Source organism: Agelaius phoeniceus, chromosome 14 (assembly GCF_051311805.1).
Source record: "Agelaius phoeniceus isolate bAgePho1 chromosome 14, bAgePho1.hap1, whole genome shotgun sequence".
NCBI lineage: Eukaryota > Metazoa > Chordata > Aves > Passeriformes > Icteridae > Agelaius > Agelaius phoeniceus.
Genome location: NC_135278.1, coordinates 2,769,472 through 2,796,626, shown reverse-complemented (window position 1 = coordinate 2,796,626; position 27,155 = coordinate 2,769,472). Strand labels below are relative to the sequence as shown.

The following is a 27,155-nucleotide window of genomic DNA, read 5'->3' as shown; positions in this document are numbered from 1 at the left end:
GAGCCCAGCAGAGCCAGGAGGCCCCAAATCCACTGCACATTGCCAGCCTGGACATGTGGAACATCAGCCAGTGTCACCACAGGCACCTGGGGACACTGACCAGGGAATCCTGCTGGGATCTCTGCAGTTCACACAGGCAGGGTGATCCCAGGGCTCTTGGAAGGGGGAGCAGGCAGGGAAGTGTCCAAGGAAGGTTCTCCCTCCTTCACTGTTCCAGGGAAGTGGCTTCAAGCTGAGAGCTGCACACTGGAAATCAGAGCAGGCACCTGTGCCCACACCTGGTCAGCTCCTGCTGCTGGGAGTGGAGGAAACAGGGCAGGACAGAGGGGGGCAGAACAAAAGGGGCCAGGACCAAGAGGAACAGGACCAACAACTCTCCAAGTGTTTCATGAACTCAGAGGCCTTATCAGCGTTCACATGGTGGCACCCCTCGAACTGAACCCCTCCCACACTTTCTCAAGACTGAGGAGACACAGAAGGCTCTGACCCAGAAGCCTTGGGAGAGTTTAAATAGGGTGGGTGACATCATTCCCAAAGCCCAGCACTTGTGAACAGCAGAGATCTGGGATGATCCCAGCACTGGGGAATTCCAAGCATGCAAAGAAGCCTCAGCAGCTTGGGAACCACGAGCTGGGGGTGAGCATCCCCTGACATCATCCCAGGCCATCCCACCCCACCCCACCCCACACATACCTTTGGTTTATCCCCCTGCCTCATGGGGCTGTTCTCAATGCTCCTGATCTTGTTTCCTATGACTGTGTTCTCCGAAACCACAACTTTTGGCCCCTCAGGATTGCACCTGGAAGTGGAAAAGCAGAGATGGTGTTCAAGGTAAGCAGGGAGGTGTATTGGAGTGAGAAAATGTCAATCTTAGAAAATCATCTTAAATACTCCTAAGAATTGTTGCTGCTGGAGTCTGTTACATCTTTGTGGAATTCCTCCATTCCTTCTTTGCAACATTTCCAAATTATTTACAAGGCACCTTGACAGAGGCAAACAAAATCAGTGCATGACCAGCAATGAACCCCCCAATCTTTGCAAAGATTAGAAATGGAAAATACTGGACAATTAATTGAATCACGTGAGTCTTATCTGGCTAATATAAGTTATATTTCCAAATTCAAAATGCCAGTCACTCCAAACTGTGGGGAGGTGGATGTTGCTGAGTGTCTGCTGTGCTCAGCTTCCAACGGGAAGTGTGGACTGAGGGAGCAGAATGGATAAATACTTTATAAATAAATAAAGAAGGCCCCTTTAATGCTGCACATTCCACAGAAGACACTTTTCAATCTTCATTTTGGAAGATGGGCAAGGAGCAGAGTGTGGAACATCTCATGTGGGAAGGTCCAGCTGCACCATCCAGGGCTAAACATTTTCCCATCTTCCTCAGCTTGGTAAGACTAAGCAGAGACATAGCTCTTCTCATTCCTAGAAATGCAAAGGCTTTGAGCCCACCACGGAGTCTCAGGAGGTAAAATGGACTTTTACAGGCACTGAGCAAGGGCTGATGCTGCAGAAAATCCCTCCATAAATCAGCCATGCCCTTGCCAAAGCCACACAAAGCACAGGGGCAACACCCTGGGCAAGGGGAGGCTTTGAGGCTCTCAGAGGGGCCTAATTAGAAGATCTTGAGGGACTTCCTGCAAGGCACAATCCTGTCCTGAGGATGAAGGGGAAAAGCTCAGAGGAAGTAAAATCACATCCCAGCTCTGAGGAACAATGCTGGTGCTCAGGGATTCAAAGGGCACTGCTGAGGCAGAGTGGGGGGAGAGAAAGAGAGAGAGAGAGGAAGTCAGACAACAGAAGGAAATGGGGCTGTGTCATTTCCCACAGGAATCCTCCTCCAGCTTCTGCTGCAGCAAGATAAGGCTGCCCCTGGGGCCAGCAGAGGTAGAGCCACTCTGCAATTGTATTTAAATTGATAAGATCAGAGAGCCAGAAAGCTGCAACAAGGGTTATGTGAGGTCCTTTGCCACCAGGTCACTGGTTTGGATCTGGCTGAATTCAGCACTCGTGGCCAATTCTCTCCTCCTAGACAGAGAGGTCTGGAAAAGATTTCAGGTCACCTCTGTGGTTTTCCTAGAGGATGCAGAACCTGTTTCCATGTGGTGTTTCCACCCTGGTCTCATTGAACTCCTCCCAAGAAAAGCCCTGTGCCCCCTGCTGCCCTGCAGTGCCACAAAGCCATGAGATCCCTGAGGTGACTCCCCCTGGAGCAGAGTCACTGGGGATGCCTCCCTGGGGCACTCCCAAGCTGAGGCTGCATCACCCACCCACCATCCCTGTGCTGTACAGAACACTGGGGAAGGATTCTCTCTGATTTTCCTGTCTCATGGCTTGCCATTCACAGCAACAAATGAGTGAGAAAATAAGCAATCCACTACCCAGTAATTTTCTCCCTTGCTTTCTAGATCTGTCTTCATTTTTATAATGGGTGGAAAACCTGATTTCATCCCTCTCACTGCAGAGAGGAGCTGAAGTGGTCAGAATTGTGGAGGACCTGGCTCCTGCACATGCCCAGGGGCTACCAGGGAAGCAATGGGCACCAGCCCAGGCCTCTCTCTGCAGACCCCTCTGCTCAGGGAGCTGCAGGAGCAAAGGGAATGTCTCCACAGGCAAATCCCCAAAGCATCCTGGTTTTCCCTGGCCTCCTTCCTCTCTGGCAGCTTTGACCCAGTGACTTTGCTGCTGTTGTGACTTTGCTGTTCACACCTCAGCCTGCAGCACAGAAGGGTCCCCAGTAAGACCCAATTCCCTCTCACCACAGGAGCCTGAGCCCAGAGGGCAGAGTGAAGACAGCCCTTGGGAAGTGCCATGAATCCCATATGGATTTAAGGAAGCCAAGCCTTCAGCAGGTTTGTCTGGAAAAAGGTGTGTTAGCTCTGCCCACACGTTCTGCTGGTTTTCCTTTGTCAAATATTCACAGCATTCAACAGGGCTAAGGAAAGTCAGAGGGGCTGGTCAAGGTAAAGGAAAATTCAATGATCTTTAGTCACTTTAAACTTATTTAACACAATTCAGGTAATACACAAGGTGCACAAACACAACCAGATGGCAGCTGGGCTCAGAACCCTGGAGATCTTCACTCTGCTTGTGATTTTAGCTCAGATAATTTGGATGGAGTGGAAAGAAAACCAGACTGGAAATAGCCAACAATTCAGGAACATGTTCATCCACAGGGAAGTCACTTACAGGGTATCTGTGAGGCTGCAGGGCTGCCACTTCCACTCAATCCTTGGCTCAGGATTCCCACTTGCTGTGCACTGGATTTCATGTTTGCTTCTCAATTCCACCTTCACAACCTTATGAAAATCTGTTTCCTTTTCATAGATCTTGGGTCTCTCTAAAGACAAAAAACCCCACAAAATTCAAATGAGCAAATTTACATCCATAAAAGGCTTTGAAACATTTTGCTGGGAGAAGTGATGATGCAGCGAGGCTCCTGATGTTCTGGGGAATTCCCAGCAGTTCTGAAAATATTCCTTCACAGAAACAAGGGTGTTGGTTGTGGTATTTCACAAAACACATTGCAATGCTACCACATTCATCCTAATCCCTTTCAAATGTTGTTGAGGACCTGCTGAAATTCTGGAGAATTCATGCCATGGAACATCTCTTAGTCACATCTTGGCTGCAGGATCAGGATCAGTCCTGGACTGTGGGCAAAATGGAATTGGAGGGGTGATGTCTCTGCCTGAGAGGAACCTTTTCAAGTAGCTGCTTGAAAGTCACCAGGTCCTTAGGGCTTTGGTAAAAACCATCTTTTTCACCTGGAATCTTTCCTTTTCTGTGTGTGTGTGTAATGTGCACTGGATGGAGGGGAGAAGAGAGTGAGGAAAGAGTGGTGTGGGAAAAACACTTGGAGAGAAATGCCAAGAAATTCTCACCAAGCACGGTGAATGCCATTAAAAATGTCACGGCATTACTCACATCTGGAGGGGCCACAGGATCACACCCTCAGACTGGAAATCTCCCAAGAGCAAACTTTTTGTGACACTTTCAGGCCTGCTCATTGCCAGCAGGAAAGAACTGCTTTGTCCTGTCTCCTTGCAGCTCCCACGGGAAGGCACGGAAAGGAGAAAGAACGGGAAAAAAGCCCCAAAGTGAACTGAACTTTCACTAACCTCACACAGGGTGGCTTGGAGTCTGGGGTGAAAGCACAGGCTCTTCCCTTGTGCAGACAGCTCTGCCCATCCCTGGCCATATCTCTTTGTCTGCTTCTCATAACAGGAAATCAAACAGATTTATTGGTGGGGTCCCTCTGTGGGACACCCCTGTGCAGCCAAGAGGGGCTGCTCTGCACCGAGGCCTTCTGACAAGCTGGGAAGTGAATGGAGATTAGATTTCTATTTTTTGGGCTAACTTATTTTTTCTGCTGTCAGAAGGGCCCCAGATATGTAAATATGAGCTATTGCCCACCTCATCAATCTTGAGCCCTTTCCCTCTTTTTTTAAAATAGTTTTTTTTTGCCTTCCAGCCCTTTTAGGAGAGGACTGACCAGGCTGAATCCTGTGTCTTGTTGGGACTCTCGCTTGGCATTTCTCATGGTCAAGCTCTGAAAGATCTTCTGACCTCACCAGTGCCTGAAAACACATCAGTATTTCCTTCTCCACCCCATGGAAGCATTGACTGGAGTAGGTTCACTCATATCCCATCCTGTCATAAAACACTGGCTGTTAAAGGACCTTCAGGAGGTCCTGATTAACATTTCCCCTGAGAAACCCAAATGCTGGCCCCTGCTTGGTGTGGCTCTCCTTGAGCTGAGCCATAGGATTCCACATGCTTCGAGATTCCTGAGCAACTCACAGGACAAACTATTGGGACCAACAGTGAATTTCCTTACCTAGCATCTCATTTCCCATCAATAAATTATTTCTGATCATCAAAATAATTCTGTAAATTCTCCCAGGAGGGGAAGCACATTTTTATTACCTCGTACATTTCTCCTTTCATCTCAAATCCTGTGCTCGACATGTGTGGCCTGACCTCCCAAGTGTGATTGCACTTGGAGAAAGACTCCAAGTTCAGTGTGAAAGGTTACACACGTGGTGTGTGAAAGGTTACTCAAGTGTTGTTGTTTGGGCTGTAAAAGCAAAGCTTCACACACTTGGGCAGGGGGACTGATGTTTGTGTGTGTGAAAGAGCATGGGGAGACAAGGACTGATCACAGACATTTAATATCAGGACATTTTTTTCTATCTTCTTGGTTGACTGCCATCTAAATTGTCCTTCTAAAAAAGAAATAATAACTAAACTTACTCCAACTCTAACAAGCACATACATGACTGAGGAGTGAATTCTTCATGCCACAATTATAGCACTATTAAATATGACTTGAGACCTAAAATGATTCCAAATGATTCATCAATTGAAATAATCATTATTTATGATCAAGCAATTATTTTTTTTTAGTGTGAGGGGAAATGCCTCCCCATCTGTTCTTTCACATAACACAGGTGGGGTGGTGGCTGACTGTGGGCACAAATTCAGAGACTGAAGAACTTTTCCAAGTGTCTGTGCCCTTCCCCTGCAGAGGGGGTGGTGGAGGTGGTGTCACCCTGCAGGGGACCCTGCTCACCTGTACAGAACAGGGACAGGGCCCTGCAGGTGACCCACCTGTACAGGATGGGGACAGGGACAGGGCCCTGCAGGTGACCCACCTGTACAGGATGGTGACAGACCCTGCAGGTGACCCACCTGTACAGGATGGGGACAGGGACAGGGCCCTGCAGATGCCCCTGCTCACCTGTACAGGACAGGGAGCAGGATCCCCATGCCCCAGGGCTCCCCTGTCCCTGCAGGGTGCTGGCCCTGGAGCACTGAGGGTTTAGGGGGTGAAAGTGGGGTCCTCCTGTGGGGGACATTCCTGGGGTGAAACCTTTCCAACCCCCTGCCCACTGCCATGGCCATTTCACCTCTGACCATGCCCCTGCTGGCAGCTGAGCTTTGCCTTTCCCCTTGCTGGGCCAAATCCTATTTACAGCAGTTGCCTCCATAGGTGATGGAAACCTGATTTTAATAGTTTAAAAGTTTTTAAATGAAAATTTTCATTGTTTCTGGAGGTTTGTAGTAGAGTGTATAAAAGGAATGTTAAAATCCCTGTTGAGGTGTACATGCATTCTTGCCAATCTCATCCCATATTTTCAGAATTCTACAGCCATGATCTAATCTGTGCTAACAGCTGTGAACAGAGCTGGTTCTGTGGTGGGCCTGACCTTTTGGATTGGCTCAGACTGGCTGGTTCCTCAGGGCTGGCACCTGCTCAGTGTCCCCTGTGGACAGGCTCTCACTTCAGCCTGCAGAGGGGCTTGGAGCCCAAAGCCTGGCATCCCTGAGGGTGCACCTGGCAGAGCTTCTCTCTCACATTTGCTCACTGGGCAGCACAGGGGCTATGCACAAACCCTTACCCCTGCTCATGCCCAGTGTGGGTCAGGCTGGGGGTACAAATCCCTCTGCCAGCACTGCCAGAGCAGCTCTTTCCATCCCTTCCTTGCCTCTCTATCCCACCCTGGCTCCCTGGACCTGCTGCCCCAGCCCCTCCCAGCCCTTGGCCATGGCCCTCCCCAGGCTGAGCACTCTCAAGCAGAAGCCAAACAAACCTTAAAAGCTTTTGGTCCCTGGCTGTGTGGGGAAGGAGGGCTGTGCAGATGCCTTTAAATGTATCCAAAGAAATGGCTTTTCATCCTCTTTGGCTCCAAGTGTGATTGTATCCCCAGCTGGCCTTGCAGAGGTGCAATTGCTGCTGTGAGAGATGACCTGAATAACTAAAGATTTGGCTGCTGCTGCACTGGGAAATGCAATCAAAAAGCACTTCTGCTTACTGCAGGTTTCCAGCTGATCAGCATTATGCAAATCTCACCTTCCTCGCTGCTGTTATCTCCAATTTGTGGCATTAGGAGCAGATAATATGAACAAGGATTAGGACATGAACCCTTCTGCAAGACTCTGCTCTCCCTAAATTCCTTGCAGGTGCCATGAGGGGTTCTACACCTGTCACCCTAAGGAGCATCCAAATATAGAGGACAGCACAGAGAAAGTTTCTCTGCATTTTCGTGAGAAACTTTGCATCCCTTTCATTGCCCTCTGACTGAACTGCTGTTTATGCACCTTCCTCACTACCATTTAAACTGCTTCAGAAAATCTTTTCACATTAAGCACATCATTAAAATAACATAGAGAGGCCAGTGAAGCATTAATCTCAGCCTTAGGTACTTTGCTGGACAGGGGGCTTCATTAAAACCCTTGATGGAGCTGCAACTTGTTTTCCATTTATCTTTTCTGTTTCCCAAAAAATATTTGCACTTGGGAGCCTTCTATCTGATGTTTGCACAGTACTTAATGGAAATACAAGTGAATATTCTGTAAGGTAGAGAGGGAACTTGCTAGTGCAGGCTTGGACTGAGAAAGGGTGAAATTTCCCCTGAAGTAAAAACCAAAATGACAAAATTGTCTGGGTTCATTTCACATTTCTTTCCTTTCCTTTCCTTTTTTTTTTAAAGGAAAAGGGTGAAATGACCTGAAAACACAACTTTGGTTTCAGATTGACCACTGCACTGTGTTTGAGCCTGGCTGATTTTGGCTGGGAGTTTTTCTGGGGCTGATTGTTGCTGGTTTGTTGTTTTCCCCATGCCCTGCACCCAGAGCTGCTCTCAGGTGGGTGCACAGCCCTGTCCCCACAGTATCTGAGAGGAAACAGCTGAAAACTGTGCCCAAAATCTCTGTGTGAGACACCACAGCCAGGAATAGAATTAGGGACAGGATTGTGCCCCTGCCTCATCTCCAGCTGCTCCCCTGTGACCCTCTGGAATGGGCTGGGAATGCCAGGGCTGGGACAGAAGCAGGCACTTGGATCCTGGAGGAACAGATAATAAGAAAAAAATCACAGGGAATTTGACCTTTCCCCCAGGGAATTTTGGTGTTAAAATGGCAGTGCAGCTTGGTTTGCAGTGCCATATTAATTGAAATAAAATAGCAGCTAGAGGTATGGCAACAAAATGCATCCATATTCTGACTTTAGTTACAGACATTTCAAAAATGCCACATAAAAAGAAAAATCAGGATTGACTGAGAAGGATCAGCCAACTGAGATCAGGTCTCAGGTTAATGTCTGGCCTAGAGCTAAGGTAGGGAGTAACTCAGGGAAGTTCGTGGTCTTACTGGAAGAAGGGGGCATCTGAGTCTGGGCATCTGAATTACACAAATAATATCAGAAATCCAGTGGTAGTGGGGAATGGGTGGCTGGTGACCTGTACTTAGAGTGGGTTTTTCTGACCTGTGTCACTTCTGGATCTCTCTCTTCTCAGTGCAGGAAGAAATCTCTTTTTCAGTGCCCTCCCAGAGCTGTCATTCACCCCCAATGCAGCTCTGGGGCAAAAAAAGGGGTTTCTCTCATCTGTCTCTCCCCATCTTATTTCTTACAGAGTTCAGAAGGAAATGTGTAATGAAGAGCTGCTCATTTTAGGCAGAGCAGGCAGTTTTCCAGGATTTTTCTCTCTGTCCCCTTTGCCTGCTTTCCAAAAATCAGTTAATGTACCTGCAGGTTGGCTGAGGGACAGCATGGGAAGCCCCAGCTGCCATTTCCCCCCTCACTGTGGGTTTTAGGAGCTGTCAGACCAAGATTGCTGCTGCAAAGATGTGACTTGAATGCTTCAGAACCTTCTGGCAAGCTCCAGCAGGCCCCCACCTTCCTCCTCCTAAAATTGCTTTGGCCACTTCCAGCAAAATGAAAATAGCTCATCTGACTTCTTCATCAGGGGCTCTCCTGGGAGCTGCAAGTGTGCAGGGTTTGGATGATATCAGGGAGAAAACTCTTCAGGATTTGTTCCTAAATGTGCAGGAAAGGGCTGCTGCAGCCTCCTTGTGCTTTTTCTTTCATAAATCCCCCAGATAAAGTTGTTTCTCTCCTGCCTGTGCCTGATGGCTGAGGCTGGAAGCGTGACTGGAGCACTGTGTCCTGCATCCATACAGACACTGCTCCCAGAACCCAGGAGAAAAGCAAAGCCTTGCACTTGGAAACATCTTGGAACAGTGGCTGGATGGGTTTTATTTGGGGATTTCTAGTTTAGCTCAGTTGGCCCAGGAGGTGGAAAATTCAATTTTCTGTTTTGACTTCTCCTGAGTGGCTCATCCTCTGAGGAGCTGGGCAGGAGCTGGATGTGCTCCACAAAGGAAACCCAGCCCTGGCAGGACTCTGGGGAAGGGACAGCATTGCTGTGGCTCAGTCCTTCAGCTGAACATCAGCTGGATTTAAAATCCAAACAAAATTCTTCCTCAGTGTTCAGCTCAGGGATGTTGGTGACCCTTCCACAACACAAGGGACTGTGGGATGTCCCCTGTGTCCTGCACTGGCTGTAGCTGAGATCCCCCACCCTAAAAGTAATTTTCCTCTGCCCTGGCATAGCCCAGCTGCATTCACCTCATCCCCAAGGCTCTTCCCCTCTCCCTACTCTGGCTCTGGGGGAGGTGATGGGGTTTTGTTCTCCACCACACATTTCCTGGCTTTTGTGGAGATCACTGGGGACTCCTTTGATGTCCACTCATCCCCTACAAGCCAAGGAAGGTCAGGCACAAAATCACCTTTGAATTTTAAACCAAAATATGAAGAGCTGGCCTGACTACAGAGTAGGGCAATGTGCATCATTCAGGGCTGTGCAGCTGCTCCTGCCTGGTAACAAATCGAGGTGTGACCAGTCCCCTGCACCCCTTTCCTTCCAGCCCTTCCCTGGAGAGGGGGAATTCACAGCAGCCTGAGTTTCTGCTGCCTGCTGTGGAGGTTATTTCCAGCCCTTAATCCTGCTTTTCTTACAGATAAAACACAAGCTTGGGGGATCAAGGACTCTAGGAGGGAATGCAACTTCAGTTGGCTGGAGCAGCTGGAACCCAAAGCAGTATTTGCTGGAAGAGCCTTGAGGGAGCACAGGAGAGAAACTTTGGGACACAGAAGAAAGGCAAAGTGGTGAAGGAGCTTATTCATCCCATTTCTGAATTAACTCGTGCTTCAGTACTCTCCTCACTCCCTAGGTGGTGGCCAGAGCCCGCTGGCTGCTCCAAAAGGGCTCAGCAGGAGCCCTGAAGGACACAAAGGGGTTGGACAAGGCTGAGGATGAAACACAGTCTGCTTGCCCAGAAATAGATTTGAGGGCGTTGTTTATGTTTTGTTCTGAGACTGTTTTGCACTCCAGCCTGGAATAACTCTTTTCTCCCACATTTCTCCTCCTTGGCTGGCTCAGATTTTCAGCCACCAGCTGTTTGCTAGGATTGTTCCTTCTCCTTGCTCCCTCCCTTCCAAATTCTTCAGGACATTATTTTCTTGAAGCTTTTCTCGGTAAGAATTTAATCAAACAAAAGAAAGCCACAGCAACCCACCGCTTCTTGGACAGTGTTTGATGTGTAAATATGTAAAGAAGGAGTGTTTTGAAAATGCAATCAGCTACCTCCTGGGGACATGAGTCCTACAAGGAGCCAAGGTGACTCCACATGGAGATATGTGCTCCTGCAAGAATAAATTCCAGCTGCAGAGGGAGCAGGGGTGACCAGAGGCACAGCTAAGCCCTTCTTATAGAGGCATTTTTGGAATAGCTGCACGATTCTCCTCCAGGCCAGGCAGTTCCTTGCTGGATCTTTTTCTCTCAGCTCCCACCCTGCAGCTCTGGAGTTATTTGCCCATTTTGCTCCCTCTCCACTTGATCCCTTTGCAGGTACTCCTCAGTTTGGTGACCAAATCAAGCTTTGGGGGAAATAGCTCCTAATGTTTGACTGATTCCCATGGAGTGAAACACCCTGTGCCCACAGTGGGGCAGAACTCTGGGATTTCTCCCAGTTAAACACCCAGGAGGTGACTCCAAGGAAAGCTGCAGCAGAGCAGGTCAGGAGAGACACTGCCCACAGGGCTCAGGCAGGGCTCTTCTGATCCTGTTCTCATCCTGCTTAAAGGGTTCTCCTCTGCTGCCATTATTAGTGACTAAAACACACTGCCAAAATTCATACAGAGCAATCTGAGGCTCGAGCCCTGCTGCTGTTTGTGCTTTGTTTGTGCAAAACAATTCACAACAATTTTAACTTCAAACTTCCTCTGCACCCAGCCCAAAAATGCAGCTGATGGCTTTGTCACAGCACACTGAGTGCCAGCTGAGTACCTGGGACACATTAACGATGGATTGTTGTGGAGACACTCTCAGAAGAGGGGGCTGTGTGATTACTGATCATTTCTGCACTGCAGTGTCCCCAGGCAGCAACAGAAACCCTTCAAATGGCATTTCTCTCCTCATACCAAAGTCTGCTTACGAAATTTCCCTCTTCTCTTCAACAGGGTGGATCAGAACTCACTCCCTTCCTTAGCTTCACCTCTGAAGTGAAAGGCTGGCCCTGGATTTGGGGAGCAATGCTGTTATTCAAACAGAAATTGTTCTTCACTCTCAGGGTAGGTGGCTGTTACTCAGCAGGAGGTTTATCAGGTGCAGGCTCCACCTTTTAGACACCATGCAAAACTGATACTCCACCCACTGTGTCCACTTGAAGCCCAAGAGGATTTTTCCATCAGTTCCACTAATCCCTGTGTTCAAATCCCAGCTTCAGTAATTGCAGGCTGCCTCTGGTTCTGAGCAGAGACATTAATCACACCTCCAGCTCAGAGGAGGTTTCTTTCAGATAATCCCTGCAGAAAGGGGCTACAAAGTGTGTTTTGGTCTCCTTCTCTTGTTTCAGAGTCTGCTGAAACTCCAAGCAATTTAATCTATTCAGGTGTGATACCCAGGTATCAGTCATGATGGCTGGAGATAAAGTGCCAGGTTATTTGTGGACAGTTAAGGGAAAAATTCCAATCTGCTTTCAGTTTGGAGCTTCAGAGTGCACTTGAAAGGAAATCCCAGATCTGAAAAAGCAGCTCCTGAAAAAGCTGTCCCTGCCCTCTGATGGGAAGCACAAGAGAAAGGACAGTTTGAAGCAGCTTCAAGAGCCCATTTTGCCCTTTTTGGGCTCTACCCACATGAATCTCAGTGAAACCAGTCTCTCCTGGGCTGAGTGCTTCACACAGAGCACATCAGGGTGGTGCTGCAGGGATTCCCTGGTGCTGCAGGGATGGCAGAATTCCCTGCTGCTGGGTGCCAGTCCTGCTGCAGCCAAGCAAACCCTCCCTGTCTGCAGCCTCAGTGTTCACCCATGGCACCCCAGGCAGGTCTTTCCTTGTTCTGCTCTCATCCCCTGACTTCCTGTCACAAAAAAAGGGACACTTGCTCTGTGGTTTTCCTGTGCATCACCACAGGACAGTTGGGGACACCCCTGCAGCTGCTGGACTTTGAGAAATGGGGGGGTTGCAATTAAATAATTATTGCTGATGAAGCCCTTGCTGGGCTGACCCCTGGAAAGGCTGAGGATGAGCTGCACTGTGTGAGGGGTGGGATGCCCCAAGCTTGGACAAACCATGGACATGAAAAGCTTGTGCAGGAGTGGTTTGATCCTGAAATAGACTCTTGCTGACAGAAAAAGGCTCTGTTTGTTTTTGGTTGCCTGTTTGGGGAACAGCAGCTCCTCGAGGAAACACTCCCTTGTGCGTGCAAACACCAATATTTACCTTGACAAGATAGTTTATTATCATTCTTCATTTCTCTTCCTTTAAACGTTTCCGTTCTCTGAAGAGGCAAAACCATTGTGTGGAAAAACAATCTCAAGTGGACAAATGATGCAGCTCAACACGTTCCTCCTGCTCAGCTGAGCTGCAGGACCTGACCATGAGCATGTTTTTGGCTCCCTCCCTTCCTAAATCACACATTAATTTATGTCTTATTTCAGGTTTTTAAGCTATCATATCTTATTTAACATTTTTAATAGGTCAGATGTACCTAAGTGACAAGTTTTCTATTTTTCAGGCATTATTCCTTTCTGAAAGGTGAAATGAGAAAAACACAACTGCTGGAAGCAACAATACATAAGTATATAAAAATTGGACAATTGAGAATAGTTTTAGGTGTAAAGAGGGTAAAGAGAGAAGAATTCACTCCAGAAAAGAGAGCAAACCTGTCTCAGCAACTACTCACTGCCCAAGTGGAAAATACAAAGGGAAAGCAGAGCTAACTTTTGTTGAACTCCTACTTGGCCTCATAATTCAATCTCTGTTGCCAAATTCAATGGATTAAAAGAGGCAGTGGATGTGCAAAGAGACAATGTGGCTCTGCCCTGCATTATCCACCCAGGGAGGCCAATAAATAGCATTCCAATATCTATTTTCCCTCTATGGCATGTGAACCTGCTTCAGCACACACCACAGTTTTCTCCAAATTCCCCTGAAAAAGAACCTGTCCCTCCAATGCTGCCAGCAGAGAAGTGACAGAACAGAAAAGACAGATTTAGAAAATGGATCTGGAGCAGGATGATGGACAGACATAAAAGCCAGGGCAGCTCCTCCAGTTCCTTCCGTCAGCCCCACTGGGACCCTTCCTGTCCCAGCAGATGTTCTCCAGTGCTTTGCCCAAGCTGCTTTTAAATCTCAAGGGATAAAACTTCCAGCTCTTCTCTTGGGAAACTCTGCCCCCAGTTCTAAGACCTCTCTACTCAATATCCTCCCAAGCTCCTATAAAAATGTGATGTTTGTGGCCTTTTCAGGCATTTCCACCTCCCTGTGTGGAGCCACTGTCCCAGCACTCAGTGCTGTGGGAGGTGCAGTGTCCCAGGGGAAGGGACTTGCATGACCCAGGGTCACCCCAACTCCTCAGAGCAGCTGAAATGAGGGGTTCAGTGGTTCCTGAGGGGGGTGGTGATCTCTGGGCAGTGCTAAACCCTGGGAAGTGCCACCCATTCCTGCTGACTGGCACAGTAGGATCACACAAAATAGGATAAGTAACCCAGCAGAAGGAATTAGACACAACAAGTCCTTACCTGTCACCACCAGCTGCATGGTGAGGTTCTTGTAGAGGCCGTATTTGGGGTTGCTCAGGACCATGGTGTAGTTCCCAGCATGTTTTGGTCTCACATCTCGTATTCCCAGTCTGTATTTCAGTGGATCTGGCTCATAGCAGGTGTGGTTGTCCTTGATCAGTTTGCCATCCTTGTACCTGTTTGGGAAGTTCCATGAAGGCTTGTCATGTCCCTGTGAACCCTCAGAAACCCAGTCACCCACATTAGGGGGCTAAAGGGTCATCCCAGCAAGGGAAATTCAGGTCTAGAATCACTGCTTGGATTGGATATTTACTCCTGTTAGCCTTCCCCACCAGAACTGATTCTCATCTCCAATGCTGTGGGATGGATTCATTCCACACAGGAAAAAGGTGGTTTATTTTATTGAATGAACAGTGCCTCTCACATGCTCAACTATGATCTAAATGCCCCCAAATGAAGCTGGATGGGCAACACCAAGTGTAGGAAATCATGGAGTAGCAAAATGTGTGTCACCAGTTTTAAAGGAAGAGATGATTTCAGCAGAATTGTCTCTCAGGATGTCTCTGTGAGCCTTTACTGCGTCTGAAAAAGTTAAACTCTGTGACCTGGAGAAGGTTGGTCCATAGGGAGGTCAGTGAGGAATTCCCAGCCTGGAATATTCCCTCAGGGCAGGAGAGCAGCATCTCTCTGCAGGAGGGGCTCCTCTCCACTGCCCACCCCACACGTGGGTTCATGGTTAGGAAATAGGCCAGGCTTTGCCACACACAGAGCTTTGGGCCTGGTGGAAGGATGCTGGGGCATCTCCCACTGCCTGAGGATGCTGGAAACTTCCTTTGCAGCCATAAAAACAACCATCCTGAGAGGCCTCCAACATCAACAGCTGGGGCTCCAAGGGAAGGCAGCTCTGGTGGTCCCAGGCAGCCACCAAAGATCTCCACACTGAGCCCAGGAACAAAGGCTTGGCAGGGAGAAGGGGTTGGTCCCACTTCAGCTCCCAAAACACCCCCATCCCTAAATAACAGCAGCAATTAAAAACACCTCCTGGCACTGGTTCCACTAAAATTAGAGAATTTCATGTTATTTCAGTGCTAATAAAATGCAGCAAGGCCAGCCCTGAGCATCCTTTTGCTGCCTGCCAGGCTCTCAGCTGGCTGAGGACAGGTGCTCCAGGGAAATGCCATCTTCTCTGCCAGGACAGGCACGCCCCTGCCAGCTGTCCCATGGGATTTCATGGGTTAAAGATGTAAAAGCCACTGGATGGGGTCGTTAAAGACAGAGCAGGAGAGAGGACAAGTGATGAAAGGGTAAAGAGAGACTTGAGTATCTCCTGGAGTTGCTGCTGGTTGTCCCTCCTGTTTAGCAGATCCATTGCACTCCTGGTGAAGCCTTTAGTTTGCTCAGGAGGATTCACTGCAAGGATCTGTTGGCACAGGTCTGGAGGACATTATTTAAAAGTTCTGGAGAGAAGCAATTTCTTATGTTAAAAGTATGTCCTTTTGGTGTTATCCCCTGCCCCTTGCAGACTGACCACCACTGCTGGGGGTAAGCAGGAAACCCTTCCCCAAGAGCTTTCTCCTTGCATCTCCCAAATCATTCTGTGTCCAGGGAAAGTGAAACACACTTTTTTCCTCCAGTGACCTTTCTTTCATGGCTAGGAGAAGAACACAGGCTGGGTGTGGGAAATGGAAAGAAAGAAGCTTTCAGAGACACTGAAGGGTTTGATTTGCAGCCTTGGGAGAAGCTTGGATTGATGTAAAAATAAAGTACACAGACATTAAGCAGAAAAACGATAAACTTAGGTTTCTATAGTTGTAAGTAAGAATATGCCTTAAGTAAGGGACTGTATTGGTAAGATGGTGAAGGGTTTGTAGTGTAGGGGTGTAGTTGTACAGAGTAAGCTGAGAGTTTAGATGTTACCACAGAAGCATATGTGTGCATGTGTGGTAGTAGCCCACTGGATAAAAGTATCTGCAGTGCAGCAGAAGTGAGTAAAGGTGGTAGGTTAGAAAAGCAAAATAAACTTTGTGACAACTGCCCATTGGATCAGAAAGTTCTGTATTGTCTTGTAACGAAGAACTTGTGACTACTTGGAGTCATGGCTGGCTGTTTGCTCTTTTAAATCTCATGGCCTTTGAGACTGATGTTTATCTGAGCAATATATTGTTCTTAGCCCTACTGTGGTCCCATCCCTTCAATTAAAGCAGTGATAATAATTCCTGGGAATGAGGGGTGGCTGGCCCAGCCTCCCAGAGCTCAGGAGCCCAGAGCAGAGCCACAGCTCCTCAGCTGAGCTCAGCCCACAGCTCTGAGCACTCCCAGCTCCCATCCCTGACCTGTGTGGTGGCTGAGGAATGGTGGTGATCTGTTCCAGAAGGGATTCCTAAAGGAGCCCAGGCATTCCTGCTGTTGCTGGGGCACTCACCAGGTGACAGTGGGCCGAGGAAAGGCGTCCACCTTGGCAGCCAGCTTCAGGGACTTGTGTCCTGAGGTAATCTCGTAGTAAGGCCCTTTCTTGTGTGAGACCGTGATGTAGGGTTTTTCTGGGGAGAGAAATGAGCAGGGAGACTTGGAATGGCAGCTCTGCCACAGCACAGAGCTCCCACCTGGGATTGCTCTGTTCTCACGTGGGAGTTTTTCCAATACAGACCTGCACAGAACCAAATGGATGTGCTGTTCCCTCAGCTCCCCTGTGCAGCCCAGCCTCAGCCAGGAAGGGCTGTTCCCACATGAAGGAATTCACATGGAAAGCAGAGGATATGCACTTGCATTGCCCCTGGACTGCTGTGGGGAGTGCCTGGGGCATCTCTTGTCCATGTGGAGCCCACAGGATGGATTTTCCAGAGCCTCAGCAAGCACACTTGGTGCCAGCTTTTTCAAACAGTTCAGCTCCCTCAGACATCACAGAATCCCAGAATGGTTTGGGTTGGGAGGGGCCTTAAAGCCCATCCAGTGCCACCCCTGCCATGGCAGGGACACCTGCCACTGTCCCAGGCTGCTCCAACCTGGCCTGGCACACTTCCAGGGATCCAGGGGCAGCCACAGCTGCTCTGAGCACCCTGTGCCAGGGCCTGCTCACCCTCCCAGGGAGGGATTCCTTCCCAATATCCCATCTAAATGTATCTCTTGAATTTGTTTGAAGACATGGGAGCTGACTCTCATTGACTAATTAGAGGTTTTAGATGATTAATGGTTGACTTTCTCCCTAGTGCCATTTCAATCAACAGATTTTCCAGCCTGGCATCATCCTCTAAGCTGAGCACTGCTGGTTCCTGGTCCATCCTGGTTTGGCTGCAGCACTCACCATACACGGTGACAGTGACATTGGCCTCCAGCCTGGTGGCATTGAATGTCCTGCAGATGTATAGGCCCCCATCTTCCATGGTGACATTTTCAATTATCAGGCTGCTGCCAGCTTTGTACACCACATCACTCTGGTCCATTGTTCTCCTGGGGTGGGGGTGCTGGGAGTCACAAAAAACAGGGTCAGAAAGCAGAGTAAACTGGATTATTGTGTTCACCCTTTCCAAGGCTGCCAGTAAAGGAAAGCAGTGATTCGTATCAAAACCATCACATCTCCCCATCACTGAAATAAATAATATAAAAGGCAGATCAGCAGGAAGAGCTCTTGTGTGAAGTTTCATTATCAAGTCTAATAAGAAAGAGAAGCAGAGTGGAAATGTGGCACTTTGTAGTGAATTCTGGGCAGGTAAACAAGGGGATGCATCCCAGTCCTTCTCCAGGACCGAATCCCAAGAATCTCAGGGTAAAACTGCTGCAGGGTCAGAGCTGTGCTCCGAGGGTTTGGTTTTGAGGGTTTTTAAATTTATGTTGGTCACAGTCAGTATTTTTTCTGTATTAAAAACCTCCTGCTTTCTAAAAGAAATCTATTATGACAGAAATATAATATATTATGACAGCCAAGTGCCAATGCAAATTCCTGGGGAATTTTAGAAAGCATTATCGCTTTCGATAGGATTTTTGATCCCAGAGATTTGGCCAAGAAGTTTTACATTTATAATGTTAGAAATATAAGGAGAGTTCATAGGAAAACTAATCTTTTCCACCATATGGGGTTCAAGAAACCAAATTCATTCAGTAACACTGTAGTGGCTGGACCTCTATAAATTCTATGTTATATTTTCTGTAGTTTCCTCACTGAAACAAACTCAGACATTCTTTTTTAAGGAAACAAATCAAAATTAATCAGTTTTTAGGAATCACATTTTACACCTTCCCAAAAAGCTTAGATGCTTCTTTACAATGCGTATTTTGCTGAACTAAAAAGAAAAGTAATCCAATTATTTTAATTATCAGCACCAAACAGACCCAAGAATAGAATCTCAGAAAATGGAACTGATTTGGGAAATGATCTCCCTCTGTTTTGGTTTTTTTTTTTTAGGAGAAGTGAGAGGGTTTGGTACCTCAAATGTTAAGTCTCTTACTTATTTCTACTTCAAATTTGGCACTTTTTGTATTGTATCCACAGAAAGCTCATGACTCAGAATTTACATTTCATTCTTTGGGGATGATTTCCACAGGTTCAGCTGTGTTTTCCTTTGCTTTTTCCTACTTCATAAATACCAAAATAGATGAGGAGATTGACAGCTTACAACCTGCATTTGAGACTTGTCACTGTGAGACAGCCAGGACAGAAGGAATGAAGGAGTTTTTCTTCCCAAAAAGAGGGAAACACGCCTGGCTTTTCTTGCCAGGGTTTATTTAGTGAGGTTTGCAGTTTAATCTGCAGGTTCAAGTAGGGCTGAGAAGTTTTAGATTCATCCAAACACAAGGTTCAATCAATGATAGGCTTATAAATGATTGGATAATTTCAGCATAAGTAATAATTAGGCTTTCTCAGCCCTGTGAATTTTGGGAGGAGGGGGAGTACAGGGATTCCATGCACTCACTGTGCCACGGGGACACGTCCAGATGAACTCAATGCGCCCGTTGATGAAGGTCTCTGCTTTGCACTCCAGCTTGAGAGTTTCTCCAACCAGCAGCTTTCTGGCACTTGCCTTCAGAGCCAGGTTCTGTATTCTGCCCTCTGCAATGGAAGAGGCAGAGCTGTGAGCAGCAGCACTCCCTGCATCACTTTGGGATCCACCACTGGATCCCTGCTCCCATGGACACAGTCAGGAATGGCTGCCCTTGCATGTGCCATGCTCCAACCCTCTCATCAGCTCCACAGAAAAGAGTTTCCAAAGGGGACAAAGGACTCAAAATGAGAGGATCCTCTTTTGCTGGACATGAGACGTGTTTCTCCTGCCCTCTCCTGCCCAAAAAGCTCCCTTTCCTTCCTGAATGGGATCCCCAAATCCTTGAATGGGATCTCCAAATCCCCCAGTGGGATCCCCAAGTCTTGCTCTTACACATTTGTCAATGCCTTAAACACATCAGCTCTGAACTTCCATCAGTTTTTGGTGCAAATACCAAAACCACTCCTGGCCACTGACAGTAACACACGACAGAAAGGGATTTCCTGGGTCCTTCCTAAGGTGCAGAGGGATGGTCTAAGAGATTTTGTAGGTTTGCATTCATGATTCTAATAAAAAATTACTCCAACAAGGAGTAAAAAGGAGAAAGAGAGAGATTTACAGGACTTTTATTTGGCTGCCACACAAATTTACAAGCCTGTTGTTCAAAGCTGAGCTGATTGTGTAGAAAGATGCCATGAGCTAATGGGAATGAAGTCCAAGTAAATAGAAGATATATGAGGAGATAAAGAACATACATGGAAAACAAAAGAAAAATAAATTCTAATTGGTTTCATATAAATGCCCAGCAATCAAAAATTTAATGTTTAGTTGCTTCAAATTCAGATGTTAATTATGAGATGAAGCTCAGCTGTAAATCCAAGGGAAATGGTGTAGTAAATCACCCAGAGAAAATCTCTAAAAAGCAAAGATGTGAATTAGCAGTGTAGTGAGGTTTTTATACGATGATCACACGTGGTTAATGACCAGAAGCAAAAAGAAAGCTGCTGTTTGCTTTGTCCTGAGCCAGCAGTTGTTTTAATGTAAATACAGCTCAATCCAAGCAAACAAAGCCTTGGTGGGGTTTGAATAAAACACTCCTGTTTTGTACCACCTCAGCACTTGGTCATTTTTCAAAACCAGAGTGGCTCCAATCCAAGTTCTCTTGAATAGGGAGAAAAAAAAGGAAGAAGGAGTTTACTTTTAGCATTCCAGCTTGGACTTGCCACAGATGCAGCCCAGGGAGATGTATCAGACAGAGCTGAGGCTGAGCAAGGAGGGACAGCCAGGAGGTGCCAGTGGCACTGAGGCACTCACCCAGTCTCTGGGCCATGTAGTAGGAGTTGAAGACGCTGCCATTGACGTGGGCTGAGCACGTGAGGATCCCAGAGGGCACGAAGGAGTGGGAGGGGATGACAAAGCCTCTCCTGGGGTCCCACACCATCTTCTTGAAGTTGATCTCTGCAGAAGAAGGGTACTGCAAGGGAACAGACCAGCAGTAAGAATCCCATTGCCCTTGGATTGCTCTGTCCTAGGGGCAGGGAAGGGCTTTGACCTTCCCCAGGGCTTTGGGGTCCCTGTCCACACAGGTCTGCAGCAGCAGCAGCCTGAGCAAACAGGAAAGCCCTCCCTAAGGCAGGAGTGTCTCTGAAACTCAACACTTGGGCAGCCAGTTCAGGAGTCCCAGTGCTCTCAGATCTCATGTGTGGGACTCATTTCCCTCATCCCTTCTTTGGAAATCCTTATGCCCATCTCATAAGAATTTTGTGGGGTGATCTTTTCACAGGTGTTTCCTCCCAGTGGCTCGTGGAGCTACCACACATTTTCCTCATTGTACTTTAAAACATGTATGAAGTTAGACTCTCCCAAAATCAGAACTGGTCACTAACTCACCTGACTGTGCTTATCTATGAGCTCTGGTCTGTGGGCACTCCCCAGATTGTCCCACAGAATGGGGGGAGACACTCTCAGAGCACCCCAAGGATTGCCATGGAAGCAGCCTGGGTGACTTAGGAGTGTAAATCACAGAAATAAAGGGACTAAAGCATTTTGGGTCTAAATTCATAAACACTTGTAATGTTGTGAGATTCTTGAAAAAACCTCTCAATTCTGTTTATGAGGAAGAAGTGAGAATAGAAAAGGCAAATGTGGAAAACAAACTGGAGCAAAAATTCATTTAATGGGAATGAACTCTCCTCTGTCTACCCTTGGACAACACCAGTGTTGAGCAGCTTGGCTTTTGTTGGGGGGAATAATCAGTTTATTGTTATTATTAACACACAGGGAAATCCTGTACTTGCTAGAGGGAATGTAATTTACTTTCCAAAAATTTTGAAAATCCTGGATTATAATGTACAAAATAACTACTTGAAATTAAAAGAGGTCCCTGAAATGCTCAGAGAGTTTCAGGGGTTTGCAGGTGGGGGAATGGAAGCACAGGAAGCTCTGGCTTTCCCAGCAGGACATAGGGAGGCTCTTTAGGACTGAGGATGCTCTTTGGGAGAGTTGAGATCACTTCTGCCCCAAAAATGAAAAGTTTGGGCAAACCTCAGTGTGCCTGCAGTTACCTCATGATAATTATCTTTATTTGCTTCTCCCTCCTCCTCCTCATATCCTGGCTGCTCAAAGGTGAGGCAAGGGGAGGTTTTCCTTTTCAGAGAGACCTTGCTTCAGCTTTGGGAGCTAACCAAGGGACTGAAAGCAGAATTTCACCCCTGATGGAACAGTTTTGCTCCTATTCCTGTGGTGGGCAGCTCCTGTTTGTCTGCCAGCAGCCAGGACTCTGGTTTGGCAGGGCAGCTAAAATTGGATTCAGTTTAAACAATCCTCCTGTTCCACACAGCTTGCAGCTTGGGGCTCTGGACACACAAGTGACAAGGCTGGCCTTGGTTTGGGTCAATTGTTACAATTCCAGCATGGACCAAACCCAGAGGAATTCTGGCTGAGGAACTGGTGATGCTGCATGGGGAAGGGGGCACAGCCAGGCAGTCGCTGTCTTTTGGAGCAGCATTTGTTCTGACAGCAGTAGGAAACAAGGATCTCTTGTAAATGCTTTTGAATTTATCAAGCTGTGGCATCTCTGTTTAGAACCATGAGGAAAAATAGGAAAAATTACAGAAAGAGATCTGAAACCTGAGGCATAATCCTGCTTTAGCACTTGTGAAGGTCAAAGCTGGAAGTGGCAAATGCACACAGAACCAGATCAGTGACTAAACAGATCTGACATGACTGAAAAAGCTCTTTTTGCCCCGAATTAAAATCACATTAAGCAAAATTAAAAGCCTGAGCTGTGTGTCTTAAGCATGAGTTTGTTAATAACAAAGGTGATATATTAAGATAGCTAGGATCTGCTTAGTATAAGCAAGAGGAACCTTTCTCTGAGCATGTTCAAAGAGAGTACAATGATTTAAAAGTATAATGGTAATATAAGGAACTTAATTTACAGTGGCAAAGAGTCCATTTTCCACAAGAATAATAAAACGTGATAAAGCTGAACTTCAGGGTTTGGCAGCTCTGCTCCCCAGTGCCTGGGGGAAGGGGGAAGGAAAAATAACCTTACTCAGGAGGCCCTTTTCAACACCACACACAGATTAAACATCTTCATAAAATATTCACAAATACCTATTTAAACAATCAAACAAAAAAGCGTCAATGCTGCTCGAAGGAAATCACAGCGGCTTTCCTCCCTTTGAAGTGTTGTCCTCCCTGCCCAGTTGTCTCCTGGAGATTAAATTTGGAAGGAGAGGATGTTCTAAATTTGTCTGATGGCCTGGCTCACCTCTCCTCCCCCATGCTCACCTCCTCCCCTGTCCTGCCCTGCTTCCTCCCAGCGCTGTGGTGCTGCCTTAGGACTTCAGCTTTTGTATTCTTCAAACCCTGCATCAGTGTCTAACTCTAAACTCCAACCAGAGTGTCAGTAACTGTCTTCACATTTTGGTCAGACAAAACAGTTCTTCTAGGCCTGAGATTCAGACACTCTACTGCCTCAGGCCCTGAAAAGTATCAAGAAAAGTGAATTGGGAGGGGAGCAAACTGGGGGAATATGACCTCACTGCCTGAAGCTGGAATTGGAGGATTAACCCCTGAAATGTAAATGGACCAAACTTGAAATTGTCTGAAAAACTCGTGACCATTGTCCATCTTGGGTGTGTCCTTGGAGGCTTTTGCACTGCCCAAGGTGAACATATGGAAGGCTTTTAATAAATACCCACTTTATTCTCTTAATCCTGTCTACCTCTGTTCCAGGCAGCCACTGAAGGCATCAGTGGGATTCCCAGCCAGGGCCAAGCCAGCAGTGCCATCCACAGCTGGATCCCAGAGCTTCCCGAGGTGCCCCATCCCAGCAGCTCCCAGCTCCTCTGGGAGCTGTGCCCAACCTCTGCCTCCCTGCCCTGAGCCCCAGCTGCTCAGCCTTGGAGGGGGAAATCTTCTGGGGACAGCTTTTTGTGGGAAAGATTTAGGTGGAGGTTTCATTCCAGCAGCCAGGCTGCAGTTTGTGTTTGGAGAAATGACTGGGAATTCAGCTGGGAAGCAGGAACAGCAGGGCTGCTCATCAATAATAAACGTGGAAATGGGAATTCCAAGGCCACCCTGATGCTGCCAGGGTCTGCAGCACTGCTCCAGCCATGAGTTTGGTGAAGCAGGCTCAAATCAGAGAGGGATGTTTCATTTTTGTAGTCATGGAGGGAGGGTGGTAACACTTATCCAGCCTAAAATGATAACTGGAGAGGAGCCTCTTTCCCTACTTTAATCCCTGCTGATGAAATTAAAAATAGAGATCTCCAAAGGAATAAGGCTCCTGCTGTCCCTCTGCACCTCTACTGGGAACGTGCCATGGGTCCCAGCAGGTCCCAGTCCTCCATGATTCCATGTGCTGCCTCCCAGGAGAAGGGGACATCTGAGGCATGGAACTGCCACGAGGAGCAGAGGTGCTTAGACCCCTCTCTGCCATATCCAGAACAGCCTCATCCCTCACAGTCCCTCCAGAACAGGCTGGAAAAGGGGCACAGGATGAGCTCCTGTTCCCTCCAGGATTTCCTGAGCTGTCAGACTGGCAGGGGAAGGGAAGGGCACAGAGTTCCTGATGTAAAATGCAGGATTGGAGCCAGGAGACTTCTGTCCTGTTCCTCACTCCATGACAGGCTACTCTGGAGTGAAGTTCTGAAGCCCTTTAAATGAGTGACTCCATCGACTGATCAGGGCCCAGACCTTAAATTTCCATTTTTATTATCCCAAACAGCCTTGGCCTGCACAGACTGTGCTGTAACCTTGACATTCAGGTGGAACTGCTGCCAAAAGAATGGATGCTGGAGCCATCTATTCCCAAGGCTGAAACTTGGTTTGAATTGATGAAATGAAGCAAAAATGGGCAATTGTTCTAAGGAGGTTCAAGGTATAAAGAGAGAACCTTTCAGAGAGAGCCAGGTGTTATGCAAAGAATTCTGAAGGAAAATAGTGCTTTGTCATCTACCTCTGCCAATTTATGGAGGAACACCAAGCCACAATGTAAAAAAAATGTGCTAAACTCAGCCTAATCCCAAAAAAATTCTTTTACCCAGTCCAACAGTAACACACTGCAAGAACAGGTGCATGTTTGTGGATTTTCAGGGTCTTTGCTATTATTTATGTAATTTACCCAGCTTTATACACCTAATTTTTTTGGTTTTCCCCATTTTATTGGCAGCCCAGAGCTTGAACTGAGCTTCCCTGAAGCCACCTCTTACCTGGATGAGCTTGGGTCTGATGTCTGGCGAGGTGACCCGGCAGGGGATCACCACTGTTTTCTTATCATCCGTGATGTAGATGATGTCAGGGTGTTCTGGGTGCATCTCCACAAATGGATTCCTGTAGTCTGCAGGGAACAGAACATGGATTTGGAAAACTGCTCAGTCACTGGAAGGGCACAGCAATGTGAGCACTGAGTGCCCAGAAAGGCTCCCCTGGGGTGAGGACATGCAGTGACATCCTGCCACTGTCACACAGGGGTTAGAGCCAATGACCAATTCCTTGCATTTAGCTCCATGTTCATCCAGAAATTGCCCAGAGTGGCACATTTCTGTGCAGACACATGAAAACTGCATGGATTACCAGCTCAGGAGGCCAAGATACTTCTGGGCTTTGGGAGCCCTCCTGTCCTTCACCTGGGGATATCAACATGCATTCCTTGACTGATGACAACCTTTGCTTAAGGAATGTCATGGAAATGCCCAAGGGTTGTCAGCTGGAATTAACCCTCAGAGCATCAGCTCAGTGCAGAGCTGGAGCTCCACAACCCACCTCAGTTTCACTCCCACCACACCAAGGCAGGGATGGACACAGAGAGTGGCCATGCTGCTTCTTGTGGGGTTTGGAGCTTCATTTTAGCCCTGAGAACTGGGAATTTTGTCCTTGGCAGACAAAAGGAACCATGAGCTTCATTGGGAGGAGAGCAAGTGTTGGTTGGAGCTGTGTGTGTGACAGGCCATGTGTGAGCTGGTGATGGTGTTTTACAAAAGGCACTTGGGGCACTGTGTAAGAGATGTGGGAGTCGTGTGTGGACCTGGGACAAGGGGCTGAGCATGAGCACTGGGCCCAAGGCAGATAAAGACCCAAAATCTGGCTGATTTCTCTAATTTTTAGTGCTGGATTTTTATGCCAGCTTTTCTACCCCACCATTGGTTTATTCTGGCTGTGCTTTGGTGTAAGGGCATTGCAGGAAACGTTATGTGAGAGAGATTAATTAGAATTAAAACATTAGATCTCTAATCTCCCCACATTTAGGAAGTTTCAGATACACATCTGAACTTTCTGGTCAGGCAGGCCCTGGTTCTAATCAAGCCTTGAGCTCAGAAACCTGATCTTTGAACCATAACTTTGTAGTTTGGTCCAAGCCCCAAAATAAATAGGAAATATTTATACTCATTCCAGTGTCTCATGCACTTTCCCAAAAATGCAAAATTCTCCTGTTGAGTCACATTATGAAAATGTGTTTAGTGTTTATCCCTGCAGCTTAATCCCTCTGCAGTCTTGCTCTCCAGTTGAGCCACACTGGGAGGTATCAAAAGTGACAATATTTTTATTCTACTTAAAAGAAGACACTGGATAATTAAAAGGAGACCATTGGGTTATTTGTGATAGGAAAAAGCAGAGAAAGTAGATTTTTGTCTACTGGCAACAAAGTGCAAAAAGGTGTCAGGGGAACTGTAATCACAATTATTTCTTGTCCTGTGGAGAAAAGGAAGGTCAAGGAATGTGCCACGTGACAGGGGATGGACGAGGGTATACAATGGATGGAAAAGGGTATAGGATAAAGATACAGGCCAAGAGGAAATTTGCTGGGGAAAAAATTAGCTTCCTGATAGCAAACTATCCACAATTCAGGATCAAATTTTGACTGAGAAGATGGAAGCACGGAATTTAAAATTATTTCTGCCAGTATTTTTAGAAAGAATTTCAGAATAGCAGTGTTTGTTTAAGAAGTAACATAAATCAAAAGAAGGCAGCTAAGCAAATATGAAATAATCCTAAAAGGCAGGAAAATATTGAACTGTGAAATGATTGATGCATCTTAGTCAAAACAGAATAAAATGTCTCAAAAATATTTCCTGTTCAGGAAAAAAAATATAATTATTTAACCCATTCCCCACCATCTTTCCAAAACTCCAAGACTCATCTCTACCAAATTTTCTGATTCCCAAGGGACCTAAAATTAATGTATGTTTTTCCAGCTGACAACAGGACAGGTATGGTGTTACTGATCCCCCTGATGGGAAGGGAAGCAGGGATTTACAGAGCATGTGACAGAAGCTGCATTTCAGTCCTGACTGATTTTTAATAGCAGCCTGCTCCTGAATTGCCACATGTCCAACCAGGGGCTGCAGATAAACTATCCCAGATAAGCTACAATCTGAATTGGAAGCCAAACTAGATAAATCTGGCTTTCTACCATCACCCTTTCAAATCTTGATGGTATCTTAAAATCACCATGCACTTAGCAGCAGCAAGAGGCAGTTTCTGGGTGATAAAGACTGGGAAAAGGAAAGGATGGCTTCAGCTGTGGTGATTGTTAATCACTCAGGGTTGTAGGGTCTCCTGGGCATCAATCTCACTGTGTTTAAAAAAATAAAAAGAGGAAAAGGTTTTTTATTTTATGGGTTCTCCTCTTTGCTAAGCCAGTGGAGTGTCCTAGAGCAGATGGCTGTGATTTGTATTATCTCAATGATTTGTGCTATCTCAGTGACTTGTGTTATCTCACTGCTTTATCCAGTTTATACCCAAGCCTGGAGAGTTCTCTGCCTATGAAAGGGCTTTTCCTTCTCTGTTTCCATTGGCAAT

At 47.0% G+C, this 27,155-nt stretch overlaps 1 protein-coding gene across 3 annotated transcripts in view; it reads right to left on the bottom strand.

Annotated features, from left to right (window-relative positions):
* The window catches only part of LOC129125800 (vascular endothelial growth factor receptor kdr-like), a 130,007-nt gene that overhangs the window by 54,667 nt on the left and 48,185 nt on the right, over positions 1 to 27,155 (bottom strand). For all 3 annotated transcript variants that reach the window (XM_054641447.2, XM_077185961.1, XM_077185962.1), the window contains exons 4-11: positions 24,566 to 24,693; positions 20,160 to 20,319; positions 18,777 to 18,913; positions 17,171 to 17,330; positions 16,292 to 16,409; positions 13,870 to 14,045; positions 3,193 to 3,343; positions 694 to 799 (exon numbers count right to left, since the gene is read on the bottom strand). In XM_054641447.2, the coding sequence (XP_054497422.2) occupies positions 694 to 799; positions 3,193 to 3,343; positions 13,870 to 14,045; positions 16,292 to 16,409; positions 17,171 to 17,330; positions 18,777 to 18,913; positions 20,160 to 20,319; positions 24,566 to 24,693 (1,136 nt within the window). The remainder of the gene's footprint in view (positions 1 to 693; positions 800 to 3,192; positions 3,344 to 13,869; positions 14,046 to 16,291; positions 16,410 to 17,170; positions 17,331 to 18,776; positions 18,914 to 20,159; positions 20,320 to 24,565; positions 24,694 to 27,155) is intronic.